At 38.5% G+C, this 14,741-nt stretch overlaps 1 protein-coding gene across 2 annotated transcripts in view; it reads left to right on the top strand.

Moving 5' to 3' along the window:
• The first annotated feature begins 892 nt into the window (after positions 1-892).
• SYT1 (synaptotagmin 1) overlaps positions 893-14,741 on the top strand; it is a 71,016-nt gene continuing 57,167 nt past the window's right edge. For both annotated transcript variants that reach the window (XM_053462018.1, XM_053462019.1), the window contains exon 1: positions 893-1,102. In XM_053462018.1, the coding sequence (XP_053317993.1) occupies positions 931-1,102 (172 nt within the window). In that variant the 5' untranslated portion in view covers positions 893-930. The remainder of the gene's footprint in view (positions 1,103-14,741) is intronic.

Raw genomic sequence — 14,741 nt, forward strand, 5'->3', positions numbered from 1 at the left:
ATTTAGAATGCGTATGCACCCCTGCCAGGTACCAGACTGACTACGCATTGAAGCAAAGAAACATAGCATGTGATGGCAGATAAGAACCATTCTGTCCATGTAGCCTTAACCAGTCCTTGATCTTGTCTTAGATTCCCTGATTGTATTATCTACCAGTAATGGGAGTTTATTCCATTTATCTACCAGTAAAATATTTTAAACAAAATAAATAAAGGTCACATTCGTTTTTTTTAAAAAACATGCATTAAAGTGTGTATGATAGTGGGAGTGTACCTTTAAGTTCCATTGTTTACTCTAATAGGTCAGGAAATGAATTATTGAAAAGACATAGAGGTTCTTGGAAAATGCCAGAGGGTTCAAAGGAATGTATATTCTAAGCATGCTCTGTTGGCTGATAATGATATTTTTTCATGTTCAAGTAGATTTATTTATTTATATATATATATATATATATATATATATATATATATATATATATATATATATATATATATATATACATATAAATAAATATGAATCAGTGAACATATAGGCAACACAGGAACCCATGGCATCTCTTTTCATGTTACTAACTCAGGATGGTGAACCATAGCAGTGATGATTCCACAATCATCTCTGTGGGTCTTAAAACTGTTTCTGTACAAAATTGTGATTATCTTAAGTTTGATTTTACCTGAATTATTATCATATGCAATAGGCTCAGACGTGAATGGAAAAGAAAAAAATATGTTGTTATAAGCTAATGAATATTATTTGAAGAAAACAAAGAAACAGCCTGATGTAGTAATATTTATTTAGTAAGCAGGTGCACCTACAGATGGAGCGTACAACGATTCACTGCAGCACTACCCTACTATTCACCTTTATTTACTATGTTGAAATAAATGTCATTTGATGTTTTTTGTTCCATAGTAATTCCTTGGGACCAAAATGAATTCAACCGAAAGTCGACACGAGGCATTGAAAGCACCCCAAACAAACATGGAGACACCTACATCAGCCACAAGCAATTCTACAGACTCCATGACTCCTGGCATAGGAACAGATAAACATTTTTCCAAGTTGAAAGAAAGGTTAATGAATGAGCTGAACAAAATTCCATGTAAGTAAAGCAGAATATGACGCTTTTACTTTTTCACTAATGACAATATACTTTTATCACATTAATATCTTTTATGATGATAACATATTCAAAAATTAGCTTTCAGCATATTCAGAAATTACCGTGAATTGCAGCAGCATCGTTTTTGACATGTTTAAGAGCTTTTTGTGCAAATTACTTCACAAAAGACACATTATGGTAATATAGATGATACATTTGATGGCAATGCTTTTATATATCTTGTTTTAAAAAAATTTTGGTAACACTTTTGCTAAACGGAATTTGTTTAACATTCTACCTAGAACAGATACGATAGATAGACAAATCAAAGACTATAACAAACTGAATCATGACTCCCGCCAGTTACAGTGATCACATGACTCCCACCAATCAGGTCGCCGAGGACTGCTACGCCATGACCTCTTTAGAACCCAAGTACACGAAGGCACACAAAATGAACATTCTATGCAAATACAATGGTCCTTAAGAAAAAAAATGTTTACCCAGTGGCAATGGTTTGCTTGAGTTTAAATGTGGGCAGGTATGACGCCATTAAGCCTCCTGAAAACAAAGCACTCTAGAAGAGTACCTAGTCTGTTGTATCGTAAATGTTAAATGATCAAACCTTACCCTGTGCCATAGCTCACTTGCACTTTTAGAAAAGGAAGTGATTATTGCTCAAATAATTGTGCAATTACCTTCTAAACAGATCTGTAGAACAGTACATTTATGCATTGATATTCACAGTCAAGTTGTAAAATCTAATCTGTCTGCTTGTAATGGAATGACAAATTGCTATATAGGTTATCCGTACTTCAGTCTTGGATTCCAGCGTATTTGCTTGGATATTAGAAAGACTTTCTTGTTTTGCGGTATGCAAGTCTTGTAAAAATAGTCATCCATCTTCGCTTGACTATGCTAAGACTCTGAAAACAATTTGTTGTTATTTTTGCCGCTTTAAAGAGCTACATTGTAAAATGTCTCCTTCAGAAGAATAGCTGAAAACTCTTTTAGCAAACAACCTCATAAATCACCCCAGAAACAGAAGTTTAAAAAATATATATTTTCAGTGTTTTTAAGAAACAAAACCTCTGTTTATTAAGCTTTTTTTTGCTTCTTTGTTTATTACATGACTTATTTACATGCATTATAGAGAGTTATGTAAATCAGATAGATTAAGTAGAATTTATTTTGATAAGTGAAAATTAACTAGACAAACCTACAATGTGAATTGCGAGACTTATGTTCCAGAATAGGTTAGTCCTTATTCTAATACCTAGAATATGTCGTCTAAGCGATGAGGACAATCTGTAGCGCTTTGGCTGCATGTGCATTCAATCTAAATAACGCAGTTTACAATATTTTGGTTACAAATTGGGCAGTTTCTACATTTTATAAAGTTTTTTTTCCAATTAGCTTAGAGTTGGAAAGTCAAGTTAGGAATCTAATCGAAAAAGGATTACAAAACGAAAATTCAATACAAAATTCTAATTGTTGTACTTTGTTGACAAAAGGAACATTGAAGTGATTCCTTTTAGTTTAAGGGGAACAATCGGTGATTACCCCTAGGAACTTGAGAAGTTGGAGTGATTGTGTACTGTAATTATTCATAGTAATGATTAATTCAGAGGTTACCCTTTTAGCACAAAAGGAAAATAATTGGCTATTATTTTGCTAGGTTAAGCTTTCAAGCAGCAAAGATTATTATTAGCATTCGTTGGCATTGGCCCAAATTAATCTTAACCTTTATCACCCCTCCCAAGCATCAGGAGCTCATTCCTCTTAAAGATTCTGGATCACCCTTTATAGTTTATACTGTCAGAGTGCTTGGAAAGGTCACAGTCACTGAACGGACTTCCAGGAAAGCTCACATCGCTCAACCATAACAGGAAGGGAATTTCTATTCTGTTATACATTCACTATGCTCACAATGAGCAAAAAAGCAAACGAGCAAATGAGCAAACATATAGAGTACAACAAGTAAAATAAAATACACATATGCTAATACACTTCTTTCCCACACTTCTTTGAGACACCCTGGTGTTTTACCGCATACGTTATGATTTAAGCAGATTCTTTATGTGTACATAACGTAAGCCTTGACCTACGAGCCTTATTCAGTTTGCAAATGTGACTCTGTGATGAAAGCGAAACCGTTTCATGCGCTATCCACTCTACCTAATACAAAAGTTTGCTTTTTGCATTCTTGAACGCTGGGATCACGAGGGGCGGCTGCTACTGACCGGTGGGTGCCCCCAGCGATCCGTAGCAGCCACTCCCCCTCAATTCCGTGCACGTGATCGCTTTGAAGCGAATCACGAGCACGGAATTAAAATATTTAAATAAAACCGCGGCCTTCAAGGGAAGACGCAGTATGCAAACGCCAGTCCTGAAGGAGTTAAAAAGCACCATCCTGTGTTAATTTCAGTGACTGATAAAGCTTCCCATGGAACAGCACACAAAATGGAAGCTAGTTAGTATATAAGCTCCTTAAAATGATACAGTCTCATCATCCAGTAAAAACACCTGTTAGAGAACTAAATTAAATGAGTTCCTTTACATTGTCCTACATAATTAACTAATGGAGCAGTGGAATTCATGCTCTGTTTCTTCTCTTTTGGGTTTAATCAATATTTTTTATTTAAGTTATCAATTTGTGGCTCAATTCGGAACAAGGATGAAAGGAAACAATATACAGCACATGTCTTTCAAGAATTATCATGTCGCGCTCTTATAAATTGGGATGAATAATGCACTGTGACCAATAATGACAGATACATTAGAATATTAATTGATTTTCATCCCCGAGATGGATCTTGGCAATCTGGCAGATGCCGTGTTTGCAGGATTGATAGCAAGCAGCTTTCCTCTGTCACATAAAATTCCCACTTGCGAGGAAACAGGGGTTGTAATAGCAATTGCCTGCATGTCATTAACTGGGACATGTGCAGAGACCAGCAAGGACAACGCGCAGTCTGTGTTTTATAGCTATAAAATAAATACCTATAACGCTCTAATGAAATATCCCCCGTGATACATTGGACATTTTATTTTTTTAATGTCCTTGTTTAATTTATTGACTATTTACTTCTTAATAGCTAACATTTTGTCCATTAATGTTAACATGGTGTCAGTATCACCCATTTTATTAGCTCATAAAACAATTAATTAGGCAAAGATAATCACTGCTGCATTAAAACTAAATAGTACAAATTGCTGGTGACTTTATTTTTAGATATTAAAATGACAACATCAATTGTATACGCATTATCTTGACTGTTTTGAATATACTGTATATTGTGTAGACGTTGTCGTCACGTTTATATCCTTGATTGCACCCTATATCCAAGAGGCTAATAACATGTTGGACACCACACTACAAATGGGATGATTCACCAAAAGGTGAATTTGCAGTTGAGATGAAACATTTCGGTTCACTGATTTCTCTATACATTATGAAGAACCATATTATTACAAATTATGTCAATCACTTGTTATTTATTCGGTTTATGGTAATAATGTAATTTGTACGGTGTCATTACCCTATTCCTGGACTGAAGTATACACACATGAGTTGTACAATTCCAGTCCACAAGAGTCAATACTGAGATTAATTATTAAGATAATAATGTAGGAGCAAAATTGTATCAGCCCCTTTACATTTTCCTTGACCTTTTGGGTTGATATCTGCATTATTAGAGGCTCTTGAGGGCCAATATTGTGCATCCTTTGTATAGGTCAGGATTCAAGTATTTGACTTTTATATGGTGTTTCCCACTGAGATATGTTTGAGTGAATAATTAAAAAAAAAGATTGTAGAAAGGTCACAATTATTTGTTGTTTCATGGTTTATTCAACATAACTGAAAAGTACAATGATTTAATACATGTGCACGTGACTAGCTCTTCATTATTGTGTATATTTTACCAATATGTAATCAGTCCATAAGATGATTGTGTCTAGCATCATGGAATAATGATCTGTTTTCTTATCATTGGCAGAGTGAAATTTCAGTAATTTAAAATGAAATGTGTAATTCAGATGTCAAATTAATGGTAATATCGGCTACAACAAATAAGATACCTAGTCTAATAGTTTTGCTTACTGAGCAGGACTTAGCTTCTCCTAACTTAAGCAAAAGCAGGATTAGAAAGATGCAAAGCTCTACACGTTTCTGAACAAGAGCTAGCTTACCCGTTGAGTGCACAGGCCACTAAGATGTCCATGAAGCCCATAAGACCTTACTGACATACTATATTTGGCCAGTGGCCCACCAGACGTTTGCCTGGTGTATCAGATGGCCAGTCCGGGCCTGGTTATAAGACAAACATAGGTATAATCTGTACTATTCTTGGGCTTTCGGATCATAAAAGAAGTCTGGCCAACATTAAAGTGTCACGGACTGGGTCCAAGCTGGTGACTGGAAGGACCCAGCGCGCCCGATGGTTGTGTGCAGGAGTCACGTTGCAGCAGTGGTGTCTGGGGCAGGGCCTGGTTGCAGGGTGACCACACTCGCCCAGGCGTTGAGCACCTAGGTTAGTGCAGCCAAACACCAGCGCCCTGATATGGCAGCAGATGTAGATCCAGAACAAAACGAATCCTGCAGGCACCCTGGAGCAGGCATGAAGCATATCACTGAATCACGTGCAGGATGCTGCAGGTTGGGAGAATGAAAGCTAAGCAAAGGTTAATGTAGCAGACACACAACAAGCAAGGGAAAGGGAGACCAGGCAAGAAACATGATATGAGATATACACGAGAAGTGGCTAGAAACATGACATGAATAGCGTAAAATATAAACAGGCACAAGACAAGGAATAAACATAACCTGACAAGACATACTTGGTACAGGGCACAACAAAGGACAGGGAAGAAGGCAAGGAACACAGGGGAAGGAGTGAGGAGCCGGAACCCTCGGACGCTTCTTCCTTTAAGCAAGGATAGGAAATCTTAACTGGGACATGGGGAGAGGAGAGAGGAACCGGAATCCTCAGATGATTCAAGGAAGAAGGGCAAAGGTACATAAAAGACACACAAACATGAATACAGAAACTAGCCTAGGACTACAAGATAACTATTGGAGATTTCGTCACATGATCTGGCCATAGTATGCTTAGCCCACCACTACGCCAAAGTACTCCAATGACGGTGGGTCCTAACGCTAATCCCTGCTGACAAAGATACAAAACAAACCAAACATGTAAACCAAACACATAGCACTGAGACATACCTTAGACTGCAGACTGCAGACTGAGACAAACAGAACACACAGGTGGGGCACACCTAATAAAGGAAGCAGAGCTAAAGCAAAGAGCCGGAGCAGAAGCAAGGAATGGAAAATAGAACAAAGCAAAAGGAAATCCAGGAATGGATCAAAGCAAAGCAGAGAAACTAAAGCAAGACAGAAATGCAGCTCCGCAGCCAGGGCAGAACGTGACACAATCCCCCTCCAAAAGAGCGGCCTCTGGACGCAAACAGAAACATCAACAGAAGGAAGGCCCACTCTCTAACGGAAGAACTGAAGAAACAAATCAACCCAGGAACCAGCATACGGAGTCTGTAAAACGTAGGAGTCCTTCGATGACCAGCACTGCCGCTAGTAGACCAATCTCCTCCAAAAACAGGAATCAGAATGTCTGTACAGGATTGAGGAAGATGTCTCTAGCTGACATTTAGATCCAGACGAAGGCAAAACAGATAAGCCACTTGACAAGGCAGACACGGCAGGTAACCCACTTGCTGGGCATACACGACAGGCACGGGTTCAGGCACAGGCACGGGTTCAGGCTCAGACAACAGGTTGCCCACTTGCAGGGCACACGGCAGGTTGCCCACTTGCAGGGTACTCTACCAGGGTAGCCTGGATGCAGGCACTCATCCTGGGAGTCCACAGTGGGGCGCTGGCCGCAACTCAGGAAACCCTCTTTCAGGGTACACGGCATGGCTAGAAGCCCTCTTGCAGGGCACACGACTAGAAGCCCTCTTCCAGGGCACACGGCATGGCTAGAAGCCCTCTTGCAGGGCAGACAAGAACAGAGTACCACCGGGCCAGGCACGTGTACTGGTTCATGCACGGGTACCGGCATAAGCTCAGGTAGTGGATCATGCATGCGTACCGGCTCAGGCACGGGTACAGGAACGGAGGCCCACTGGAAGGGCGGACAAGAACGGAGTACCACCGGGCCAGGTACATGTACTGGTTCATGCAAGGGTACCGGCATAAGCTCAGGTAGTGGATCATGCATGCGTACCGGCTCAGGCACGGGTACGGGAACGAACACAGGCTCAGGCAGGAACAGGCATAGGCTCAGGCAGGAACAGGCACAGGCTCAGGCAAGCGGGTACGGAGGCCCACTGGAAGGGCAGACGGGTACGGAGGCCCACTGGAAGGGCAGACGGGTACGGAGGCCCACTGGAAGGGCAGACGGGTACGGAGGCCCACTGGAAGGGCAGACGGGTACGGAGGCCCACTGGAAGGGCAGACGGGTGCTGCAAACTCCACTCCGCGAACTCCTGGCCGTTACCTGCGGCCATGTGTCACGGACTGGGTCCAAGCTGGTGACTGGAAGGACCCAGCGCGCCCGATGGTTGTGTGCAGGAGTCACGTTGCAGCAGTGGAGTCTGGGGCAGGGCCTGGTTGCAGGGTGACCACACTCGCCCAGGCGTTGAGCACCTAGGTTAGTGCAGCCAAACACCAGCGCCCTGATATGGCAGCAGATGTAGATCCAGAACAAAACGAATCCTGCAGGCACCCTGGAGCAGGCATGAAGCATATCACTGAATCACGTGCAGGATGCTGCAGGTTGGGAGAATGAAAGCTAAGCAAAGGTTAATGTAGCAGACACACAACAAGCAAGGGAAAGGGAGACCAGGCAAGAAACATGATATGAGATATACACGAGAAGTGGCTAGAAACATGACATGAATAGCGTAAAATATAAACAGGCACAAGACAAGGAATAAACATAACCTGACAAGACATACTTGGTACAGGGCACAACAAAGGACAGGGAAGAAGGCAAGGAACACAGGGGAAGGAGAGAGGAGCCGGAACCCTCGGACGCTTCTTCCTTTAAGCAAGGATAGGAAATCTTAACTGGGACATGGGGAGAGGAGAGAGGAACCGGAATCCTCAGATGATTCAAGGAAGAAGGGCAAAGGTACATAAAAGACACACAAACATGAATACAGAAACTAGCCTAGGACTACAAGATAACTATTGGAGATTTCGTCACATGATCTGGCCATAGTATGCTTAGCCCACCACTACGCCAAAGTACTCCAATGACGGTGGGTCCTAACGCTAATCCCTGCTGACAAAGATACAAAACAAACCAAACATGTAAACCAAACACATAGCACTGAGACATACCTTAGACTGCAGACTGCAGACTGAGACAAACAGAACACACAGGTGGGGCACACCTAATAAAGGAAGCAGAGCTAAAGCAAAGAGCCGGAGCAGAAGCAAGGAATGGAAAATAGAACAAAGCAAAAGGAAATCCAGGAATGGATCAAAGCAAAGCAGAGAAACTAAAGCAAGACAGAAATGCAGCTCCGCAGCCAGGGCAGAACGTGACATAAAGCCATATTGTATTAGTATGGAAATTCAAATACAGATCTATTCTTTAAGGGTTGGCAATTTTTCTACATTGAACCATGTACTGTGATATTTATGTCAGAAACACAGAGGATCTTATCTTGTAAAAAATCAATTATTTTGAATATATTCATTATTTAGCAACAACGCTCCCTCTTCATGCAATTCCATCGTACAGTTGGTTAAGAACAGAATCCTATGCATGTTAATACCATCTGCACAACAACTGGTCAGGGTACTGGCAGCATCAAGAATTCAGCAGACGCACACTCCATGTACTGTCTTATATGAATAATTACCTCTGCCATAGAAGAGAGTTGGAGCTTCTGAAATTATTCTCTTTAATAATTTATGTAGGGCTTCATTTTATGCAACTTCATTATCAGCATAATCGTGTTAATAGTGCCAAAGTAGCATATAATCCCACTAAAAATGTTGCAATTAGTTTTTGTCACCACATATAGGCATACATATAGTTTGTAGTATAAACAATTTTGAAGGACCTAGGAACAAAACAAAATAGACAAAAATAGTAATACTATCAGTGGTATTACATACATGCAAACATACATGTTAGTTAGGAAGAAAATGGAGTAAGGCTAAAAATAATGGTGTGAGTTTTGGTATACGGCTCAGTCAAAATTAAAAAGCAAGTCATGAAAATGCAGAAATCATTTTTATTCAGTGCAGGTTCATTATAATAGCGTGCTGATTAATTTGTAGTCGTAACAGGTCTCTTTGGCTCCTGGGTTAGCACTCGCATAAGGAGGTAGTACATTGACTTTTCCAGTCATCAAAGAACTTGATTTAAAAATTAAAATTAAAAATATGTGGAATGAAGCATGACAGCCAATTCAAAGCTGTCAGGGAAATGGTGTAATCTGAAAGAGTACATAGTTATTTCATAGCGAGAACAATGCATTAGAAGATTTAGTATTGCAATTTAGATGTGTCAGATTTTGAGATTTCATTAACGTTGAATAACAAATTTAATTTGTAGCACGAAAAATCTAAATGTATCTTAACCTTTCGAGTGCCAAACTGTATTATCACAAAAATCATATGCTGCACATGTTTCATTTTGCAATACTGTCACTAATAAATCAATGAAAGAAACAGGAGCCAAATACTCCACCAAATACGACATCATTACTTGGCGCACTGCATTGTAAGGATTCATGGCGCCACGTAGGTTTGTTATGTAGGCGGTGCCAGTTATTTATGTATGAAAGTTCCAATTTAGAGAAATATATATGTGTGTGCACAATTTTAGATACAATTACGGTGTTATATCCATGTTTTATATAATTTGCCAAAGATCTATACGGATTCCTGAGAACCTTCCAGGGTGGGCTACCCGCAAATCTCCTTCTTCTGGGAATGGGCTTTCTAAAGGGGCAATATCCAAAAAGCCTTTAGTGGGTGGGTAGTGGGGGGGTAGTTGGCATAGCCAAACCCCTCCCTGGAGACCTGGGCAACAGAGCTTTACTCTGAGACTCTGGGTCAAACCCAGAGAGTTCACAGGCATCTCCATGAAGGGAAATTCTATTATGGTGGCTTTAGGCAGCCTTCTTTATTTCCCTGATTTATATTAAAACACTTCTGGACGTATTTTTGCCATATGTACTATCATAGGTCACAGGACCTTTGACAAATTGCCGTATGTAATATGTTTTCCCATGTGAGTTTCTGAAATCGTATTGCCAAAAAAAAGCTAGGATTGATTGATTATAAAGCACCTGTTACCATGGCGCTTTTACATTAGATGAAAGCATGGCTTTTGAAATTGTAGCACTCTCACTAAAATCAAACTTGTTGACTTGAAGTAGTATATTAAATGATGTGGTTTCTTTTACGAAGAAAAACAACCCAAAAGCAACATTTAGATATAGATAAAATACAAGTTTGTAATTATTTATTAAAATGGTTTTGTGTTTTTTCCCAGTAGACATGGTGAAGGAAGTATCAGTTGTACATTACCTCAAGAACACTTTCCGAATACTTAAACCATGTTAAAGCAGGATGTAGGATAAAACTGTGGGTCATAACACTACTCCCCAAGTGATCCCCAAAGTAAAAATTGGTTACTACCTTTTTCTTCTTCTAAAGAGAAGATGGCGACCCAGTTTCCACCTGAAGATTATTAGAAATCAAATGTTACGTTACCAGGAATGCCGGGGTGATCTCTACCATGTATTGCTAGTGTGTGTTATGAATATGTTACACACCATAAACCCATGTTGAATATGTATTACATCTGAGCAGAGAATATGACATTCCCTGAGGACGGCGCATATTCTATAAATGTGCTTTGTTATTCCTTTATCCACAGGGAGTATGGCACATCTACAATTGTGATTCAATAGAAACTTTTAAAACAAAGTAAAGTTTTCATATCTGATACGTTGGTGAGGTATTGTTTGGCTGAGAATAAAGCTACATTTAGGGAAATTATATATAATTTAAAATCACGTATTGGAACAGCTCCTGTGCTGTGATTATAGGCTTTACGTTGATTAATGTCACACTGGTTTTTAGAACAAAACGAACTATCCACGTAAAACAAAAAGTTAGAAACCATGTCCAAATAGAAAACCTGCATAATATGCCTGATATACTGTATGACTTAATATGTCAATTGATGTTAAATGAATCAGGTTCTGGTACAAACATAACATGTATAGTTGGTACATATAATACATATTCCCTATATTTATTTTTTACTAAAATTTGCTGTATTTCATTGTAACATGCTTCTCATAAACAGTAAACCATTTATGATGCCACAGAGCATCATGGACCAAAGCAGCGGGATAAACACTAGGTCAGTACACGGCGCTGTCTATACAACACACTGTACAATCTTTGTCAAAATAGTACCATATGGAGTATTGTTTTTCCTTTGCAAATAATCAGGTTGGTCCAAGATCTTCAATGTGTGTACCCGAACTTTGGCCACAATATATAGTTGTCTTGTCACCAAAGCACTTTCCAAACACAAGCTAAATAGTATAATAATATTTGGCCTTCCCAAGAGGTCAACACCCATGTTTTAGTTGTGAAAAATAAAACAGAACAATGGATGGAGCAGTATGTGTATACATGGTAGGTAATACAAAAGGTGGACTTGTTATTCTCCCTGATCAGTAGATCAACCAATACTAGTGCTTTAGAAATGAATGATAATAAAGAAAACAATATTTATATGAAATTTGAATATATATATATATATATATATATATATTAACATATAAAATCACCCTATATCTAAAAATCTTTATTTTGTTAAAGTAGTGCATGTAAAATAATTAAAAATAAAATGGAATTAGGAATCTTTTAGCAACCCTGTAGTCTTTTATAAGCTCTAACAGCATAAACCAACCATCTATCACTAGTGACAAGTAAAAGCGAATTGGACATTACGAACAATCAGTAATGGTGGCGTACTCATCCATCCCTATCCATGTTAAAATTCCACAAGTGTAGTTACCTGCAGCAAAGGCACCGCTACAAGGAGAAAGATGCACAATATCACAGTATGATCAAACTGTATATCTCTCCATCCAGAGAACGGTACAGATGGCGGGTCACATAAAGTGCTGGGATTTAAGGAAATGAGCAGTGATGCCATGTTAGTGTTTCATTTACCTAATGAGCATGCTTGAAACTCTGCTTGGATTGATGGATCTAGTATAGAATTAAGAACATGTGCTGTATCCTTTAACAAGGATATGAACATAACATAGGCTGGATTGGATATACATAGTATTCTTGTTAACAATCTGGTTGTGCATTTGTTGTGTCTCTTTAAGAAATGCAACTTTTGCAAATAGTGTACACAACACATGGCTCTTATAAAGACATATTGAATGAAAGTGTTTATGTAGGTATCGTAGTGAGTGTTAGTATTTTTTGGCTGGCTCCTAGATCCTAGTTCTGGGTGATTTTGTTGTTTTCTTAATATAAAGGATATACATTCAAGCATTTACTTCAAGCCATGCATCTTACACATAAGCCTACAATTAGCATTTAGCAATCTAAAAATAAGTGTTTTAGGAAAGTAATGAAATATTGATTATCCAATGATGTTTTTTTTTAAAAAAAGTTTCAAATGAATGTGTTTTATTCTATTCATAGACAATGCATTTGGATCCTGTTTAGAGATCTCAATGGGTTAAGATAATCACAACTGGATTTGTTGTTCCACTGGGCATCGTCTTCGATTATTTCCTCTGGAATGTATAGGATCATGTAAACATCTCAGCTATTTTCTCAAGCAAGGGAGTTGTACCAAACTGGGGAAGGTGTTAATTTTCTCTCTGAAGATGTTAATTAGCACTTCAGGAGGCAATATCCTATGAAGTTTCCTGCAATCATAATTTCCACTCCATTTGACTACTTTGATCGAGCAATTTTCTTGTTCCCACCCTCTATTTTCTTTTCATAAATTGCTCCTTTCAACATGTCATGCACGGTTCTGCGGTCTCTTCGGAACGCATAATCTCAGAAAAGACTATTTGAGAGCTATCAAATAGATATTGTAGGCACAGAAGATGACAAGGCAGAAAATTATGGCCATTGTTACCATTGTCTTCTTCACTGTTTTTTAATGGTTATTTTCTTTTATCATTATTCAATATGCAATTATACAAGCAAAAGCAAATGCATCTACATGGAATGTATTTATGGCGAAAAGCTTAAAGCACAATTATGGGATTGGTCAAAATAGACTTTTGGAAATTATTTAAATGGAAAATTACAATGGAAATTATTTAAAAATAAATAAATGGCATTAATTGCATGTGTGTATGTATTTTTGCAAGAGTATCTATAGGAATGAACTCTTCAGGGTCATGCATCAATAGCCACCAGCACTATAAATTAGAATAATTGTGTTAAAAGGTGTTTCTTACTCAAATAGTATGCTGTAAGTGGAGTTTTCTATTGTTGCACACAAACTGCTTTTACTCAATAATATACTGTCTACCCTTTGAAGAAACCAGAAACATTATCCTTCCATGGCTGGCTATTTTGGGCTTATGACTGCATGTAATAGCATACTAATAACACCATGAAAAACTGCTTTGTGTACTTTACTACAAAAACATATAAAACATGAACTCTCAATAAATACTAACAACACTAATGCTCACATAATATGCACCTTCCATTAAACAAAATCGTTACAACTTTGCCAAAAATTTCTTCCATTTTATCAACCTCATTGGATGTGTTCACTCAACAACAGTTACACTCACAACAGGGTTTTATTCACTAAAGGGAGAGTTGCCAGAGAGTTCGCAAGAAAGTTGCAGCTTTAACTCCCTCTATATACTATTCATTATGAAGGCCCATACGTAGCATATGTCTTCCGAAAGAAGAGCTGGCATTGTGTAATGTATAATTCAGTGACCCGGGGTCACAGATTTAACTATATATATATATATTATAAAGGGCCAGCCAAGCTGTTCCTGCAACAGGGGGAACCGTCACAGCTTCCATAACATTTTGCATCCAACCCCACGCGTCGTTCTGAGGCATGTATGATGTAATGGCCCAGCAACCAGAAGTATGGATGATGAGTCCGTGGGGTGGCTGGAGATCTGCATTGACTCACTGATTATTTCCCAAAGGGAAAGTATAACTAGACGATTTGCTAATATACAGCTTGGTGGATGAGGCCCTTTTTAGTAATCATGATTATCATTGATAATATTTATTTATTTATTTATATAATACGCCAACTTTTTTCCTCTGTATGTTTTTAATAACTTGGAAGTAAAGTCTAGATTACATACTGTGAAACTAATGCATATTAACTTATATACAAAAGTTTTGGCATAAGCTTTTACATGGCGAATTTGTGAGCAACTTTTTGATGGCACCCTGAGAGTAATTTCCTACACAACGCCTGTAGGTTTCTTGATGCTTAACTTTTATTTAGCTTGCTTCATTTAATATACCTAACAAAACTAACTTTATGAAATGTTATATGAAATGTTATATAAAATGCTTCATCAAAAGGCATTAACAAAAGGC

The sequence above is a fragment of the Spea bombifrons genome, chromosome 4 (assembly GCF_027358695.1).
Source record: "Spea bombifrons isolate aSpeBom1 chromosome 4, aSpeBom1.2.pri, whole genome shotgun sequence".
NCBI lineage: Eukaryota > Metazoa > Chordata > Amphibia > Anura > Pelobatidae > Spea > Spea bombifrons.